The sequence below is a fragment of the Silurus meridionalis genome, chromosome 14, assembly GCF_014805685.1.
Source record: "Silurus meridionalis isolate SWU-2019-XX chromosome 14, ASM1480568v1, whole genome shotgun sequence".
Lineage (NCBI taxonomy): Eukaryota > Metazoa > Chordata > Actinopteri > Siluriformes > Siluridae > Silurus > Silurus meridionalis.
In genome coordinates this window covers 22380503-22399975 of record NC_060897.1, presented here as the reverse complement: position 1 = coordinate 22399975, position 19473 = coordinate 22380503, and the positions used below count along the sequence as shown (strand labels likewise).

At 40.8% G+C, this 19473-nt stretch overlaps 1 protein-coding gene across 1 annotated transcript; it reads right to left on the bottom strand.

Annotated features, from left to right (window-relative positions):
• Positions 1–81: 81 nt before the first annotated feature.
• abat (4-aminobutyrate aminotransferase) lies at positions 82–18895 on the bottom strand. Its single transcript, XM_046865695.1, is given in 17 exon segments — positions 82–2102; positions 2477–2512; positions 2515–2587; positions 3340–3486; positions 3984–4151; positions 4983–5120; positions 5406–5554; positions 5673–5736; positions 5926–5988; positions 6204–6296; positions 6900–6980; positions 7123–7172; positions 9824–9941; positions 11663–11692; positions 11823–11920; positions 12818–12941; positions 18745–18895. Coding segments are annotated over 16 exon segments (1491 nt in total). The 5' UTR covers positions 12879–12941; positions 18745–18895; the 3' UTR covers positions 82–1980.
• Between the last annotated feature and the right edge of the window lie 578 nt (positions 18896–19473).

Here is a 19473-nt window from a genome sequence, read left to right as displayed (position 1 = left end):
GTACGGGGACATGAGACACAAGAACGTGTTAATATGTTTACCAGTAACCCATAGCGCCGTCCTCATTAAAAACGAACAAACTCCAAAAATGTCATTTATTTCTGAGTACATTTATATTTTTAAGACAATATTTAAACAGGGAATAATTACATTGTAAGATCTATTTCACACTGTAGTGTAAACAAACATGGCAATATGTTTAGTGGTTTACAGATAATTCTATATTAAGAACAATACTGACTTGGCCAAAAATAATAAAACCAGACGTACAGAGTCGTCACATATCTCGGGATTTCTTTAACTGAGCAGCTTTGAGCGTTTTCTCCCTCTGTACATTCCGTCTGTCTGCTCTATCAACATAAGGAATAAAAACTACCTTTATATACTTGACGTGGACGAACGGGACACTGTACAGAATTAGACATCGAGCTAAAAAAGGTTGGACACTTCATGAAGGTTAGGTTTAGACATTAGTGTCTCACTGATGCACGTTTAGTGACTGAAGTATTTTTATATATATATATGAGGTGTGTAAATCTAAATCATACCTGGATGGAAAAGGAGGACGCATAAAGGGTGTTCTGTTGTCTAGACCTGCACTTACTTTATTCTCCAAATCCCCAAAACAAGCGATCGAGAAGCGTAGACACCAAATCGCAGCAGAACAACGAGCCGGATTTCTAGCTATACGTTGATCCTAAGACACGGATTGTACGTTTAAAAATGATAAAAGGTACACCTGCTGAGAAATAGTGTGCTGTTGGTGATTCTGGTCCTCAACCTACAGGAACCTTTTTTTTAGCCCTGGACTTTCAACATAAACAATCAAGCAGTAACAGTAATAATTACTCATGAACAACGGGGGACTAAATCAGACCACATCTGTCTTTCATATCTCTCACCTAGAACATACATAAAAATGTATTAACGTTGTGCTAAATACCTATTTTGAATAGTCAAATTAATATCACCGCTCCGATGATGAACCCTGAACCACACTGTACCAGATGCCGTCTAGAGAAAATGCCTGACTCTCACATATAAAGGCTTTTAGTGGAAAATCGCGCTTGGTGCGTTCCTTTAACGTTAGCGTCCCAATCAAAATGCAGAACAACGTTACGGGTTCCATCCCACATTCTATAGAGAACACTACAGGAGCAAAGATATAAACCCAAGTCCTACTACAGAGACCCTACTGAGAGAAAAAGACAATGCACTCGTTCATCTGGGCGTAAAATATACCTATGATGGAGGTTCGGTTGTTTAAACGCTCGGTGTGTGACATGCGAGCTTCCTGTGGGGAAGAGAATCAGACTTCCTCATAAAGTCCATCGGTAGCTGACCAAAAAAATAAATAAATACGAGGAAATGATGCACACACAATGATCACAGTGACTCTCCTGCACTGCCCTGTTACTGAAATCTAATAATACAGAGATTTTCCTTTGAGGGCTTCTTACCCTTTCCAGAGGTAGGAGAGAGGTTTAGAATCTTACGAGCTCGTCCTGGTTTTACAGGTTAAAGATGTGCTTGCGTCTGACTCTCGAGTAAACCAGACATCGTTTAAAGGTGAAGTTTGTCGTTTTAGTCTCGGTATAATTCTAATAATATAATTTCGGATATATTTACATTTTTCCGGTGCAGAAAACACGTTTCCAAAAGTACAAACTGCCCCTTTAAACAAGATTTTGACTTACCGCTGTGATTTACTCCTTTAGCGCTGACGACCTGTCGCTAAACAAAGGCATGTTTTTGTAAGTGTGTGCTGATCCACCGCAATACTCCCATTGTGCTCGTTACAGTGAGAAATAAAGTGACCCGAATTAAACAAATAATTACAAAGTGTTGGAGGAGGTTAAGAAAAAAAAAAAAAGGTGAGTAAGAGACTGAAGAGGAGAAGGAGGAGGAGGAACCACCCTTTATGGGAGTCTGGACCCTTTGTGCTTGTTTCCCCTCGGCTTCTCGGAGCTCCACGACTCTTTATTTGTACTCGGAGAGCACGTCGTTAAAGATGTTGAGGAACTGATGAGCGTGGTGCTCTTTGAAGACAAGGGCGGGACGGAGACGGATGGATTTTTCGCCGCAGCCGCCCAGGAGGACACCTTAGGAGAGAGAGAGAGAGGAGAAGGTGTGGAGGACAAGGTTCTGGCAGGAAACTAAGATTTGATGATGCGTGTCGTGTACAGTTACTTTAAAAATTATCTACAGCTGTTTAATATCTTTTTTTTAATTATTTAAATAACAAACTAAAAATGATATCACTGGTGGCACATTTCCAGGTAAAAAAATAAATGAATTCTAAAACCTAATGATACTTAATTGTGAATTATGGAGTATTTCAGCCTCTTTATATTATTTCTATTACTACATAAATTTTTTTCATGATTCATACCATTTCCTACACAAATATAACCAGAGGTGAGAAAAAGGGAAGACGTGTGTATTGTTAGTTGAATGTGTGCGTGTTCATATTTACCCTTGTCCCTGATTTTGAGCAAAAGTTTGTCCCGGTGACGTCATCACGGGCATCGACTGCGCAGAAGGTTCCCAGACCACGGGCTCGACTCAGGAGGTGAGGATACCGAGACTGAGAGAAGAATCGGATAGTGAGGGAGAGAGAGAGAGAGAATCGGTGAGGATGTGTTGTGAGGACATTTCCCCTCTAAAAAGACCCTCTGAACTAGAACTCAGAGGGCTTGCATGGGATTTTTATTTATTTTGTTTGTTTATTTAACAGGGACATTGTTACAAACTGACAACTGATTTCATGTACATAGGGCAGATGATATGAAGCTGATTTGCAGCCCTCGTCCCTGATTTGTCTTTTTACGTAAGGTCAAAACAAAAAATCAACACAAAAATCCAAAACGAGTACAAATAAACAAGTGTATATGTTGTGTCTAAATAACAATAGCACAATAACGTATGTAAGCACAGATCAATACGCTGTTCATTTCTGTAATTCACATATGTTCCCTCACCAGGAGTGAATTGTTTGGGTATTTTAAACAAATCCTTTTAAATCTCTAAATTCCCCATTCCTATTTTTCTAAATCTCACCATTACAATTTCTTGCTAATCTCATAGCTAATTACATTAACTGAGGAAACCAGAGGGTGTAATCGTGTGTTAAAGATAAGGTTAATTCTGCCACCTTAAACCCCCTCCAGTTAGCATTAAGCTGTTCATATGATCTGACATTTCAGCACATGGTGGTTCTCAGGGGGTTCATTATTAATGAGAACCATCGATTAACACGATACGGTTAAAGCTTTGTCATAAAAACAAAAGCCGCATTCAATAAATTCAACCATTTATTACAGAATCTGTATTCGTTACCTGCAGTTCATTAAGTCCCTGCAGCAAAGTCTTTCCAGAGCGAGTCACCTCCTCCAGAAGGTTCTCTCTTCTGATGACGTTCAGCACCTCGGAGAGCAACAGATTCTTTGACGGGTCTCCCATCCATGTGTTAAAGATTCTGTAACTCTGAGCCATGACACACACACACACACACACACACACACACACACACACAATCTTATTACCTCAGTATAAGCGATCCGGTCATAATAATGGAGAAAATGTGAACATGCAGTAACATTCTCAAAACACTAGAGAGCGCTGTTTGTACACAGGTAAGATTAGAGTGTTAATTAGGGCTTGATATTAATCCAAGATAGGTGGAAAGTCTGTCAGATTTAAATAACAATGACTGGATATGATATGATTGTACATTTTTATTCTTGTCTTTGATGATTTAAAAAAAAAGAAGATATTTCACTTTTCAGCTAAACACAAATCAAGACTTTTTCTCCATTATGATCATTTATATATATGTGGAACATCACCAGAAAAATATATCCTGAAGTGTACATTTTCCAGATATTTAATAATTTGGGCCCCTGTGATATAGATTCTGTCACCAAATTTTCACTTGATCACAAACGTGTGCACACACACACACACACACACACACACATTACCTTATCGGGCTGCAGCTCGTCTTTGTGGTAGTAGCCTCCTGTGAGCATCTTCTTGCTGAAGGATACGATATCAGCAGGGTCGTCTGTGCCCCAGTGCTCATGGGCCCAGAACTTTCCAGTTGCTCCGCCCCCTGTCTGAACCTCGTCCACATGGAAGGCGCATCCATGCTGAAAGCAAAATCAGAGCAAATAGCATCAGGTTCTCTTAAAGGTAAGATTCAGATAATTCAGATGATTTGCTGTTTACTATATGTATTATACTGAATTGCAGAGGATATTTTTTCTATTGAATCGCATTGTGTTGAATCTGATTGAAATCAGATCGTATCAGTAGCTGCTTCATATGCATCCAGATTCAGTGATGGAGATGCACATCGCTATCAGGTTCCTTCTTCATTGCACTCAGATGCTACTACACTAGGATATAGAATCATTCATACGGTCTACATGTATAACGGAGTTGTAAACTGTTGGATATAACGTTATGGGTATAATTCATTAAAATGAATTTTATTATTTAATTATCAGGCAAGTTTAATGCAATCATTCTCAGTTACTATTCAAATGTAATAAAAGTAGCACATTATTTAACAATTACTACAGTTTTATTAAAATTTGGTGATGAACCCATAAACACCATAATGTGTCTGTCCAGATCATAATCTGACTTTAAAACTGTAAATAATTGATGTCTCTTTATTCAGGGTTGAACTCTAAACCACATGCCCCTAAAAAGTGCAAACACACACCACCATAAACAGTCTGATAGATGAGACCGAGTTCATCAGTTACATAAATGCAGGATGTGTTTTTGAGGCCATGGTGGAACTGTTGCTCCTTTTGACAGGAATCGGAGCAGACAAGGAGAGCGTTGGCCTGAGGAGCGCCGTGTGCTCACTTCATCATGCACTGTGCTTTCAATTTCCTCATTTATTCATTATGTACATCCTCTTGCAGAGGTTCATGAAGAGACACGACATACTGTTGGGGTCTGGTTACCTTTCGAGCGATGTTACGCAGCTTCACGAAGAAATCTGGTGATGCGTGGTTGTCTCCTCCCTCCGCCTGGATGGGCTCGATGACGATACCTGCCACAGGTTTGCCCTTCTGCCTCCACTTCACGATCAGATCTTCCACCTGAACCACATTCAAGAGAAAGATGGTATCTCGTTAAGATGTCCTTCTAGATTTAAAAAGCGGCAGTGAAATGAGTAACGAATTCCCAACTGTATGAATCAGATTTGTGGGTGGAGCCGTGTGTGTAATGTCACTGAACAGGTTGATTCACGGTTGCTATAGTAACCCAACCTTGAGGCTAACAAGTCAAATACTAAAACTATATACTGGAAAATCACACCCTGCATGAATTTTTTTAAAGCCTGACATATCTGATAAAGTTTTTGATTAAACGGAAGTTGTGACCTCCTCGAGACAGCGCGCCTCTTCTTGAGCGTTCTCCCGAACAAACTCCTCCAGGGGATACTTCATCATGGGGAAGGGTGCGATGGGCCAGTCGAACGACGGGATGTCCAGTTTGTGAATGATTTTGGAGTGTGTCGTGGCCAAGCAACCTGAGAACGAATCAACACAGAGTATTAACTTCTTCCTGATCCGAGAGGAAATAAAGAGCTGAATGTTTCCTGAACGTGTGCTGCAGTTTGTAAACCGTCACACGATCGTCAGGCTCACCCAGAGTTCTCCCGTGAAACGCTCCCATGAAAGACAGAACGCTCAGATCCGGACATCCGGGACTCTGCAAACACACAGGAGATGAAGAGAAAGTGCTGTGAACATGGACGACGAGGTCAGTGTGGATGGACATTGTGGAAAAAAACCCAAAACAACAATCAGAAAAAATAAATTACAACTTTTTACCCCATTCTTTAATCTCAAAACTAAATGTTTTTAATATATAGCAAAAACAACTGTAGTAGTGAGTTACCTGGTTAATCATACAGGAGCTGGTTTCCTCTGGAGAAGGACTGCTGGTGCCTCTCTCTTTGTTCTAGACGGAGATCATACACCGTAAATAAACAGCGTTAGTGGAGAGAGTAGGGAAAAAAAACAGTCGCAAACAAATGCAGCTAACTGCACACTTCAGAGTAGTAAGGATTAAATAAGATTTATGAATACACAAATTGATGGACCATGATATGTGTGTGTGTGTGTGTGTGTGTGTGTGTGTGTGTGTGTGTGTGTGTGTGTGATTTCTGCACTCACTTTGTACCAGATGAACATAGCCTTAAAGGCGTTCTCGTTGGAACAGGAGCCGCACGCCATGTTCTGTACCCGTGTCATTCCAGTAGGAGCAATCTGGGGGAGGGGGTGGGGGGGTATATTTTGTTATATTTTTTTTTTATATAACAAAAACAGTACTTTACAGCGATGATCTCTGGTTTTAGAATTTACATGAAGCACCAAACTATGGAGGTCCGTGTGTACAATAATAAACATGTCTCCTTTGTGAGGCCTCTGTTGAACTCTGTTAAACTGTAAATGTGTGTGTAAAATATTTCTGCATAACATTTACATGTAATTATTTTGCCAGTCTAGGGTGTGGCATATTGAAAACTATGTAAATGAAACTCATTTGGAGTGAAGGTGTTGAACACACTCTGTAGGATCTAAACGGCTTTGCTAAGACTTGCTCATGTTGCTCATATCATCTCTTTTTTCCGTCACACTTTTACTTTTCAAAAATCCAAAACTCTCTGAAATACAATGGTTTGGATTCGTTTGTTTACACGATGATGAATGTGGAGCTGGTCCTGAGATAATCTCAGGTCCACGGGGGTTTCTTTACGTGTCTTCAGAATCCGATTGGCTGCACTCCTGAACTGGTTTGTTGGAAAGGAAGGAAAAACTGACCCTGAGCTTTCATATAAGACCAGACCGAAGCTTAAAACAGGTTCTCACCGTGAGCAGGCTTTCAGTCAGCTTCTCTGGGAAATTCTCAGGTGGCAGAATACCGAGGGCTGGCCGGTTAACAAATGCGCTCTGGGGATGAGAAAATAAAATAATATGGTTTAATTTAAGAGCTAAAGGAATGAAATTAGAAAATACAGATCTGAGGGTCTTCATGCTTGACCACATCACTACACTCTTTATATTCTACATACACAGTGAAATGATGTCTTACCAGATTGTTGGGATTGGTGAGCGCTTTCATCAGAGCAGGATGATTATAACCTGTACAGAATCGCAGTGTAAATATCGTGGGCTATTAACAGCTACCCCCACCCCCACCCCCACCCTGCTGCACTTATTACATTTATTCAGGACGATGTAAAGAATATTAGATGAATAAATGGAGAGTCTCAGTGATTCGAGGCGTCACACTTGGGCAAATGTAACAGCGGCGCCTGAGTTTAGCGAAACAAGTGTAAAAACAAAGTGCTACCAATTATATAATGTAAAAACAAACATTATTGGCTGTCTAATGGAGCAGACACACAGAACGGTGAACAGGAAACTATTTGTGATTGATGGCCTGAAAATATAATTAAATATAAGAAACAACGATCCAACTCTGATACATTATAGTGATAACATCTTTGCAGTTATAAAATCTATTGGGAAAAGGTGTTACACTTAATGTGGCTTTTGTAATATGATGGAGATTCTATGTAATTTATGGTCATATGCCTGATTAAACGTAATGAAAATTCTGATGTAGCTGATAAACGTTTCGTGCTGCGTCGTGTGAACTGCGGTCTTATGAACCAGTTTAAACCGCTTTATTTCTGGACTTTGGTTTGGTTTGGATTACATAAGCACCGATACAGCAGTTCCTCCGACCACCAGCAGAGACCGTTTCCTCTACCCGACCCTCTGCCAGGATGATGTAATGATTTAACGGATTTCTTTATAAGTCAGTGTGGTGTGAATGCGGGTCACTGCCATGGATTCAAGTCGTGTGTTTGGAGCCACTGCTTCCTTTCTGGATCATCAGCAGCACTGTTTTCTTACATGTTCAGATTCTGTTCAGTGTCCTAATAAGGTGCAATCTTTTTTTTCATACTATGACATATAACTTGATAATACGGAAGGTTTACACACTCTTCAGCTACGTGTGTATATACAAATATATATATATATAAATTAAATGTTAAAAAGTTTACCGTAGCACACAGTCGCACTCGCCTGCTGGCTCGGCCTTATCTAGAACGCCAGACCTCTCCATTAACCCCACCCACACCCCACCCACAGGGGAAGATATGTTTGCTCCTTACTCTCTCTCTGTGTGAGAGAGAATGGAAAAGCTCTATTGCGTGTATAATTGGGTATAATTTTCTAAATGTATGCCCCCCTATAAATGAATATTTACCGAAACAGTGTCTGGAGATAAGAACACAACATCACGAGTGTGTTGGGTGTCACAGGAGTCTTAGGAAATGACACAAACTCGGCTATAACTTCAGATTGCATTGATCTCATGAAGGTTACATTTATTTTTTCATCTCAGTCTCATCATCCGAGAGCACAAAATCAGCGACTGACTCATTGGAAAACAACATCCTGGTGTGAAGTGGCTGAATAGTGCTGGGGCAGTGAGATAATAACACAATAACACAACGGCCTGATTACACTTCATTTCTGTCTACGGTTCTCAAGATGGCAAGGAATCAGAGGAGAGAAATCAAATACAAATTAATCTCATCATGGCTGCTGAGAGAGAGAGAGAGAGAGAGAGGGAGAAAGAGGGGGGTAGAGAGGGAGAAAGAGGGGGGTAGAGAGGGAGAGAGAGAGGGGGTAGAGAGAGAGAGGGTAGAGAGAGAGAGAGAGAGAGAGAGAGAGAGAGAGAGAGAGGAAGAGAGAGAGAGAGAGAGGAAGAGAGAGAGAGAGAGAGGAAGAGAGAGAGGTAGAGAGAAAGGTAGAGAGAGAGAGAGAGAGAGATAGAAAGGGAAAAGGAAGAGAGCGAGAGAGATAGAGAGGAGAGAGATAGAGAGGGAGAGAGGGAGAGAGAAAGGTAGAGAGAGGGAGAGAGAGAGATAGAGAGAGGGGAGAGAGATAGAGAGGAGAGACAGAGAGAGGTAGAGGGAGACAAAACTATAGAGAGGAGAGAGCGAGGTAGAAAGAGAGAGAGAGCGAGAGAGGTAGAGGGGGAGAAAGAGAGAGGTAGAGGAGAGAAAATATAGAGAGGAAGAGAGTGAGGTAGAAAGAGAGAGAGAGCGCGAGAGAGAGATAGAGGGAGAGGGGGAGAGAGAGAGGTAGAGAGAGAGAGGGGGGGGGGTCTGGGCTCACTCAAATTTGTCAGATCTGCTGGAATATTAAAATGATGGTTGACTGAACTAAAAGAGTGCTGTGTAGAGAGAAGAGAGGAGAAGAAGAGAGGAGGAAAATATTTTGCTGTCCTCTGCCACTCTCGCTTAATCAGTCAGCCCGATTCTCCCAGCATGCATTGCTAATATAAGGGCTGCTCAGCACAGAGAAAAGCTTACATCGGCATTATATTCGTAATAAAAATAAATCTACTCAACTGATCTCAGAGCAGTCTGTTTATTATATCATCATCTCCGTCTCCAAAAAGACGGTCGCTTATATACTGTTCCTGTGGTCAGTTGCACACGTTTGTATCCGTATTATTAAGCACGTGTAAAAACTAGTTGTCCCCGTTAATGTTCCCATTTTTCTTTTACATACAGTAATGTTTTAGTGAGACTGAGGAAGATTTCTGGAAATTGGCAAGAACCTGGTTGAACCGTCGGGAAATTTTGGGACTTGTATTAACGTCGCTGCTCTTGAGTGGCGTGATTTATCTTTTAAGGACACATTTTTACGTCAAAGCAAAAAGCAAAATCAAAACCCTTCACAAAGTAGTCTGATGTACGGAAACGTACCCAGAGGAACAGAGGAGATCTGAGTGTACAGGTCCAGCATTCGGTTGCCATCAGCGTCCACCAGGTAGTTTCCCCGACTCTCCTCATAGTTACAGAAGAAATTAATGGCCCCCACGTTCTGTGAAAATAAAAATAAAAAGTGAGCGAACAGGAGATGAGCTGTGTGCTGTGGTGAAACGTGTGTTCGCATCACGCCGTGTTTAAACGGAGTTTGGTGGAAACGTTTCCGACGGTTGCGCAAGGCATTTTAAAGCATCTCGTGTGTCCGTTTTCCTCCGGAGAGATCTGAGGAGGTTCTGTATTTTTACAGTAGTCAGGGAAATTATCTTCTAACAGATTAAATACATATGCAATAGATTCAGACTTAATGTTCATAATCTCATGTTCTAACAGCTGTTTTCCTCCATAATACAGATTTACAACACTAGAACTATTTATTAAAGCCATATACATAGTGTCCTTCCAAAGCGCATTAGATCCAAGCTGATATTATTCATGATTTAAAGATTGAGTTGTTTTTTTGAGTTGCTGGGTTTTGGATTGAACCCAAATCAATTCAATTATTTTACATTTAATTAACATTTTGTAATCCCTAAAGATCTGTAGATGCACCTTTGAGAATCACTGGTGTAGATGTACACAATCATTATCCTTTTATAAAGAACAGCTTTATAACGCACAGGGTGCTGCAAGCGTCAGCTTCTTTTATACATTTGATCTGTTTATATTTATACACTGATCAGACGAAACATTATGACATTATAACATTACGAGTGGTGAAGTGAAGAACACTGATGATCTCTTCATCATGGCACCTGTTAGTGGGTGGATTTATTTATCAGGCAGCAAAGTTGACGTGTTGGAAGCAGGAAAAATGGGTGAGCGTAAGGATTTTGAGCGATTTTGACATGGCAGAGTAGTAAACTAACAAACAGTCCTGTGTCCTGAGGAGAAAATAACAAAGTGTGACAAAATATATGTTAAATATATGTTGTATGCTGTGATGCTATGGATAAGGGCGTCTGGACAAGGGCGTCTGGACAAGGCGTCTGGACAAGGCGTCTGGAACAAGGGTGTCTGGGACAAGGGCGTCTGGACAAAGGGCGTCTGGACAAGGCGTCTGGACAAGGCGTCTGGACAAGGCGTCTGGACAAGGGCGTCTGGGACAAGGGCGTCTGGAACAAGGGCGTCTGCCAAATGCCGTTAATGTAAATAAATAAAGATTTTTATTTTATGTTTCATGTGAATGTATTTTCTTGTATTGAAATATATAACACAAAAAAATGGGCAAAAAGGAATTTATAGAAAATATATTAATGTAAATATATTTTAAAATACATTCGAGCAAATAAATGTTTTACCGTATGGGTGTCTGAGATTAGCACTATAAAAAGATGCAATCATATCACGACACTACGGTCCGCCCTTTAGACAGAACACGCTGAATCAGGGCCGTGTTGCAACATGCCTGTAACCCGAACACACCAGCTTGAACCAGTCTAGAGGTTTATACCACACACACACACACACACACACACACACCAGTGTACAAAGGCTGCTTCTTTGTGCTGTGTGTCTATTTGCTTCCTGTTGGCTTTAACGTGATTATTCAGGGTTCGCACGCTGGGAAAAACCGTCACCATACCACACTCGCTATTACAGGGAAAATGGTGAATCAGGTGTGGGCAGATCTTCCTTCCTGAATTCTTATTCAAAGGGGTGATACAGATGAACGATTGAAGATGTATTAGCAGTCGAGTGTAGGATTTGGATCTGAACAAAGCCTTCTCACACAAGTTCCTCTTTAAACCTTGCAATAACAACGTGCGTGATTCAGACCTGAATTTCTCCCAGCTGTCTTGTCAGCTCCTGCTCAGATGGAAAGAGATAAACAAAGGGAAAAGAAGAGAAGTAAAAAAGTTAGACACTGTGCAATGCGTCGAAGTCGCAGCAAGCACCAAAACAAACCTGAAAGGATTTAACTTAAATGAGCTCTTACTTTAGACCTGGGCCCTGGAATGGGGGTCTTCATGGACGGAGCATCGTATTCAAAATCAGACACTGCCTTCGTAGCCGTCTGACTGACGTATCTGGAGCCTGGTGGGGATATAAATCGATAAAACTATAAAGCGAACAACTTTTTTCAGCCATCTTTGGAATTACACCTGGAAGGAAGATGATTTTCTTAAGATATCAACAATCAAAAAGTAATACATTTTGATCAAATAATAATTCTAGAAAGAGGCCATTTTTATTTATTCGCACCACAAACTAAACTGCCACAGTTTTGCTTAATTAATCCCCTTATACTAAAAAAATCACCCATCAACTTCTCCTGATGGATCTCCTTCATCCCAAGTGCAATATTTCCATCCTAGTGGGTGGTCTTTTCCAGAATGTATCCGATTTTTTTTTTTTTTACTTTTAACAATGGACACGTCTCAAAGCAGCTTTACAGAATGTTTCTTCTAATTGTACCAGTGGTGAAGGAAAAACTCCCTGAGAACCTTAAGAGGAACCGTTTATTACAGGTCCATCAATGTTTAGGTGTGCAGTGATGTTCTGAGTTACTGTAGCAGACTGATGATTTTAATTACAGTCCAAATCCATCCTAAAATTTCAGGATACATTCTTGAGTGGTTCAGTAACTTCATGGATCTTTAGGCTGTTCATGTGGAACCATCTCCATGTGCACAGAGTGGTCTCCGACAGGAACACTGATACCTCAGGAGAATGTTTATCAGGGCTCACTGGATGGAGTGACGCGGACTCTCTTTCCGATTTAACGGCATCAATCTCTACCTTCATCACCGCACCACCACATACGAGAAAATCTTTTTGGAGCTCCATTTCTAGAAATGTGCACAATCGATAGCCTGACACATTAAAATGAGACATTAAATAAGGTTTGGACTCCTTGTGAAAAAGTGTTTTCACGTGAACAGTCAATCCAGCCGAAGATGACACTTTATAACGCTTTATAACTTCTGTTACCTGAAGCCACGAGGCGCAGAGTCTGAACGGAGCGTGTTGCGTGGCAGCTGAGGAGTGCCATGTAGAGAGAGAGAGAGAGAGAGAGAGAGAGATTGGGGCTCAGAGCACCTGACTTTCAAAACACCTGTGGAATAAAGTAAAAGACAATTTTAGGGAAAAATTATTCACATTTGCACAAATTTTCATTTTATGCACAAAATACAGACGATATGAATTTTCTGCTTTTCCACCCGGAGGATCAGAAAACCTTCTCTGACATTCATTTCAGAGTGATATATGAGGTGCTATCAAAAAGTTTCGAGACTAGTTTTGTAACACACCAACAAATGGCAGCACAAGGCCACACGCACAGTCACAGGGCGGAGTGCCAAAAGACGTTGTCCTGTGTACGCCAGGAGCCGTGCGACTGGTGCTGTTCTGACCACGTGCGTTACCACGAAATTCTGCATGTAAATTGCGCCGATTGTCCTCGGTGTTCTTCAACGAGCTCCACCCCCAAAAATGTCGAAACAGTTTGACAACCGGTGCATGATGATTGTCGGAGAACAAGCCGCATGATCTCACTTCTGCACCCACATTACTCGCCAGATTTTAACTTGAAAAATCTTGAAATAAATAGAACTTGTTGATCTAAAGGTGGGAGAATCCTTTTTAGACCTACTGTTTTTTTATATGGATGAATCAATCAACACAGTCATCAGCGGGGAAAAAAAACCTAAAGCTGATTTATGAAGATGTTCAACACAAATGGCTTTTAGAGAAACACTTAAAGATCAATATCCAATCACATCCAGGCCGTTCTCTTTGTGAAACTCCAGGGGTTGAGAACAGTCACGTCAGCCAATAGACGCTAATCCGAGATCGATCACTGAAATCTTCCACCACTGTATAAAACGTACGCCGCTGTTTACACGCATGCTGTTAGTCACGGTCATGTTGTGCATATCGGATTTTACCCTCTCAGTTAACCAGAGGCCACTTTTAGCCCTGAGATATTTTGTGAATATGAATCTATTATTGGAAAGCTGTAAACTCCATGTCAGGTTTCTGCTGAGTCTGCACAACGGTGACTAACGCAGAGCTGCCACTGAATCTCCCCACATGCGAGCGCACACCCACCTCCGTCTGGGCCTGGGCTAAACGAGCCGCACTCTGCGCTCGCCTGATGACCAGGGAATCCTGATTCCTGCCATGTCTACCATATGCTTACAGCTGTCTCGGTGTGTGTGTGCGCTCTGAAGATAAAAACTGCTTTATGGCAGGAGCTTTAAACACGTCGCGTGGCTCTGTGACGAATTAATGAGAATTAGGATTTCTTTTCTGCTTCCTTACATTACAGAAATTACAGCAAACAAATAAATTACAGCAAATTAATGACTCAACAGCAACTCAAGAGTTAGGCTTTGGCTGAAGAACCTTTTCTAGATCTTTCTATAACGTAGGTCAAAGAAAGGAAGGTGTTTTATCACTGTCGGCATAAAAAATTAGGATACAAGCGCAATGAAAGTTTACCCGATCCCTCACACTCCTGCTGAACTTCGGACCGATCCCTCACACTCCTGCTGAACTTCGGACCGATCCCTCACACTCCTGCTGAACTTCGGACCGATCCCTCACACTCCTGCTGAACTTCAGACCGATCCCTCACACTCCTGCTGAACTTCAGACCAATCTCTCACACTCCTGCTGAACTTCAGACCAGTCTCTCACTCTCCTTCTCAAATTCCGGCCAGTCCCTCATACTCCTGCAGAACTTCCAACTAATCCCACTGAGTTCACCATTGAATTGAGTGCAACCAGAGGAACAAGGTGAAACTTATCCTCGGTTATGGTTCACTGCTACCAACATTAGTATTTAGAAATTTCGTAATGCCATTTAAATTCCATAACGTGGAATTATACACTGAAAGCACGTGTATTCTCCACCGTAACAGAAGACACCGAGCGCGTAAATGTCGATGTAACAGCGTCGGCTTGGGCAGGAAATATTTAAACATGCATATCATCAGAAGCAGCTTCATCCAGACTGGATAGAACGGCTTCTTCAAAAGAGCTCCACAGCAGAAGCCTGAGTCGTTCCTATGGGTTTAAGATGCAGCCGAGCAGCTGAACTGGTTTCGAATGAAGAACGGCAGGAACTGAAAAGAAGTGATGGAAGACGAGCTACAAATAATCATCAACTGCACACGTCAATGATGAGGAGAATGAAGAAGATCCAGAAAGCATGAAGAAGAATGAAGATCTCTGTGTGCTTAATTCCTTCGGGTTTTTTCAGAATATTTCAGGTTTCTTTTGAAGATCAATAATCGTAAAAAGAATATTCTTGAACTATCACTTCTCCACTGCTTATAAACTCGATGGATCAGCTGTTCCTTGATGCTGCTGCATGAAGCTCTTTTTTGTTGATGTTTAGAGCACTGTAGTGCAGCTCATTATTCTCCAGATTTTCACTGCGCCGGGGAAACGGTTCATGCCGACTGAAAGAAAGAAGAAGAAGAAGAAGAAAAAAGCAGGCCCCGGCGGAGACGTTACCCAGGACCATTAAGATGCTAATCACTGCTGTACTGCACAACCTCGGCTCACAAACTCAACGAGAAACGGAGCAGAGAGACTTTAAAACACCTTCACTGCCCCATATACACTCCTGCAACACGAAGATCTGGAGGCTTTATCATGAGTGGAGCTTTTATACCGAGCGTCCGAGCAGGGAGGAACTGTTCTGGTTACGATGGAGATCAGGGTTTCTGGATTAGAGCAGAAGCAGGTCAAAAGGACTCGGTCACTTTTCCGACCTAATGAAAGTCTTATTTTTTTTTTTTTTTTAAGGACGATAGATAGATAGATAGATAGATAGATAGATAGATAGATAGATAGATAGATAGATAGATAGATAGATAGATAGATAGATAGATAGATAGATAGACAGATAGACAGATAGACAGACAGACAAATTCTAGAACTAATGATAATATAGGAGACATTGCTATAATGTGTCCCGAATATCAGAAGTGAAGGTTTGTCTCATGTTACTGATGCATTGTGTCCAGTTATCATTCTAATAACTTTGTGTTATACTTCTAAAGGTTCTGCAACCTCTGAGTGTCTATTGCACTAAAAGTTTGGTTAATGTTTTCTAGAACAAACAGCACATCTGTATTGAACGCTGTATAAAATGCAGAACTGAAAGGCTGAATAAATCACCCTGAAGAGCAGGTTTATTTTTATTTAGTTTATGCTACAGACATATAAGTGAAGCAAAACCGATCATGAACGTTACAAACATCTCGTCCTTAAAGATTAAAGCCATTAAGTATGCATTACTGCACAGCTGTTACAAATAATTTCTAGAACAGGATTTTTTCTCCTATGACAAGAAATATAGCACTAACCTTCAAATATTAACGTGGTGATCAGAACGACGTGTGCATGCAATGCTGCCTTGTCCACAGTGATGAACCTCGTGCAAAGTCCTCATTGAATTAATATATAACTAACAGGAGGACTGACAATATCAAGATCCATCAGAGATCCATCCTGCACTACATAATACAGAAAGGGTTTAAAACTCTCCTAAAAACCTCTACAACCTGCTTTTGCTTTAAATTCCTCAAACGTCTGAATCATCAAGAATATCCATCATCCCCTGTATGCAGTTTCTAGCAGCTTTGAGAAGTTTGAGAAGAAAAAAATTAAATCTTGATTCAGACTCTGGTTCACGTGCGATACGCTTCAGAAGATACGACGTGAACGTGTGATATTTCATCTGCACAATACAAACTTCAAGCAGCTTCCAAGGTTATAAAAACTGTTTACCGAAAACAAACACATTCCAACAGATTTGTTCAAATCAAGAAGGAAACTGCAAACACGGGTTAAACAAATGTCCGAAGAGGTTTTGCCTGGCAAATGCGTTAAGACTCCTGTCATGAAAAATAAAAGATCGGTTTTCCATTCAGATCGAAGGATTTCCATATCCCCCCCGATGCCTTCTGAACTGACTGCCTGCACCAAACACAGACGTTTCCTTGTTTATCTTTGGTGAGAAACCAGTTAGCAGTGATGCAGGTCAAACTAATCAGCGTTATTTAAGGATTTAAGGTGCACAGATGTTGATTGAAATACTGTACACACAACAGTATGTACTTTAAAAACCCGGTGGTGGATGAAGAACACAAACCATGTAGTTGAGTTAAAGTAGAGAGTCACATGGAAAAATGTGACTTCAGTGAAAAAGTCTCACAACTTTCACTTGAGTAAAAGAACAAACGTTTTTGCCTTCAAATGTTTTCAAGTATCCAAAGTACTGATTTATTATAACTATAATGTTCCTATCATTTTTGACTTTTTGCTTAATCACCTCAGTTGATGTGAAAAGACTTGAATGTGACTCTCAGCACACTGATCTATTAATTAAATGATATTAATGACTCAAACACTGATTATCATTAAAGTGATCACGAGCCCCAAACCACCTTTTCAACTACTTTAATAAATGATGTAAATAAACACGTGTGTTGTGTGAGTTTGAGTCTGGAGTTTCTTCATCATTTATTCCTCTCTAAATGTTCTGCTTGATGTTGAACTGATGCTGAACTGTATGTTGGTGATCAGTAGATACACCGAGCGCCGATCAGAACACGTGTAAAACAGAGCGTGCGCTCGATCCTGATTGGTGACTCGCTGCGTGTTTCACCGGTTACGTTTTCATCCACAAATAAACACAAAAATAACCAATTTTGCAAAATGCAGTTGAGTAAGAAGTACGATATTTGATTTTGAAATGTACAAGTTAAAGTAGAAGTCTCTTTAAACAGAAATAGTTTAGTAAAGTACAGAAACGCAAACAAGCTACTTAACTACAATAACAAATTTACATCATTACCGTCCAACGCTGTTAAGAACTCATGTAAAAGTTCGAAGCTGCACTGTGATTAATGTTGATGCAGTAAGTTTAAAAACTTGTGTTTACTTTACATGGGGGGCGGAGCTATGAGACAGCGCCCCTAGAGCACAGACAGGGAAGTGCCTTGCTTAAAGGTGTAAAAAGACTGGTATCTTGGCGATACTAGGGACTTGAACTACAGATCAGAAGGTGTTTAAATATTATAATTAATGATCTAGGGTCAGATTTCACAAAAGTATTAAGTCTAAAATTCGATTTTAAACGTGCACTATATACAATTAGGCTATTTTCCTTTTATTCTTACATTCTGTGTTGGATATTTACATATTCCCCGCCCATGTTAACGAAGCCCCGCCCCCAAGGCTAAATAAACGGCTGTTCTTCCTCCATAAAATGATTGATTGATAGAAATAAGCATTCAGGACCGGAAGTACATTCCATGCATTAATAACAATAAAACGTTGTACTAATGATAATGAGCATCACTTTAGGTAATCTTGCATGATAAACATCTGCTCGGAGGGGGTTATGTAAGAGTCACGTGACCTCCTGTCCTTTGATAAATGACAGGTTTAATGAATGTCCACTTTCATAGACAACCCCCACACACACACACACACACCAAAGCAGAACGAGGAGAATAAAATCCAGTTCCGACCGGATTCATCCTGTTCCTGAAACAAACGCTAGCAGATTAGCTGCTAAAGAAAATACAGCTGTGCGAGTGCGCGCGCGCGCGTGCTTATGTTTGTGTATAAATATACATTCCGGTTTATTGCAGGGTTTTATCACGTGACCGCTCTGCTGAAAGACTGACTCCGGACGAGGTTATTTAGTTGACATCATGCAATAAATAAATAAAACACACACATGCGTATTAATATATTGTGTATAAATAAATCGGGAGTCTTTCAGCTATGAATAGAAATCAGAAAAAAAAACAGCGATGAAGCACAGCTGTATATTTAATACTGTAAAACATCTGTAGAAGAAAAAACATGAACAGAACCCGAACACATCTCACCGTGAAGCGTTCAGATCTCCGGGGAAAATGTCCAGTTGAATTCGTAGGGAAAAATAAAATAAAGGTATAAAAACCTAAGACTGCTGAGAGGAACTCAGACTGCAACACGTCGCTAGGAGACTGGCCTCGGAACCCGGGGGGCGGGGCTTACTGGACCACTTCATACTCGCCAACCAATAAAAAGAAAGAACTGGACAGCAGGATTGACCAATAGGAAACGCGATTCCCGCCTACAACTGGACAAGTTAATCACAAAGCGACATCTCCTGGACGATACATCAGTTACTTTTAATAACGGTATCTTCGACATCGATACAAAATATCTAATTAATAGTAATCAATATTAAACTAGACTGTAATTAGACTCCAAATGACTAGCCTTGTGTTTTACATTTATTTTGCAATAGTTGTAATGAAGTTTTTTAGAGGGACCGTGCAGGGATGTTTTGGAGACATGGTAAGAGAGGCAGGATTGAGATGATCGGTCGCTCACATGCAGGTGTGGGTAGATCAGTGGTAAAGGAAAGTGAAGAAAAGAGTGCAGTGGGTGGAGAAGGGAAGAGGAGGAGTGATTTGGGATATCTGAAGGAGTGAAAGGGAAAGTTTCCAAAAGCGGAGGTGAAGCCGAAGCAGTTGAAGATGCTGCTGAGCGACGAGGATGGCCAGGATTAGAAATAAGTTTAGGAAAAGGAGCATGCAGGAAGGACGTTTTGGAGACAAGGTGATTAT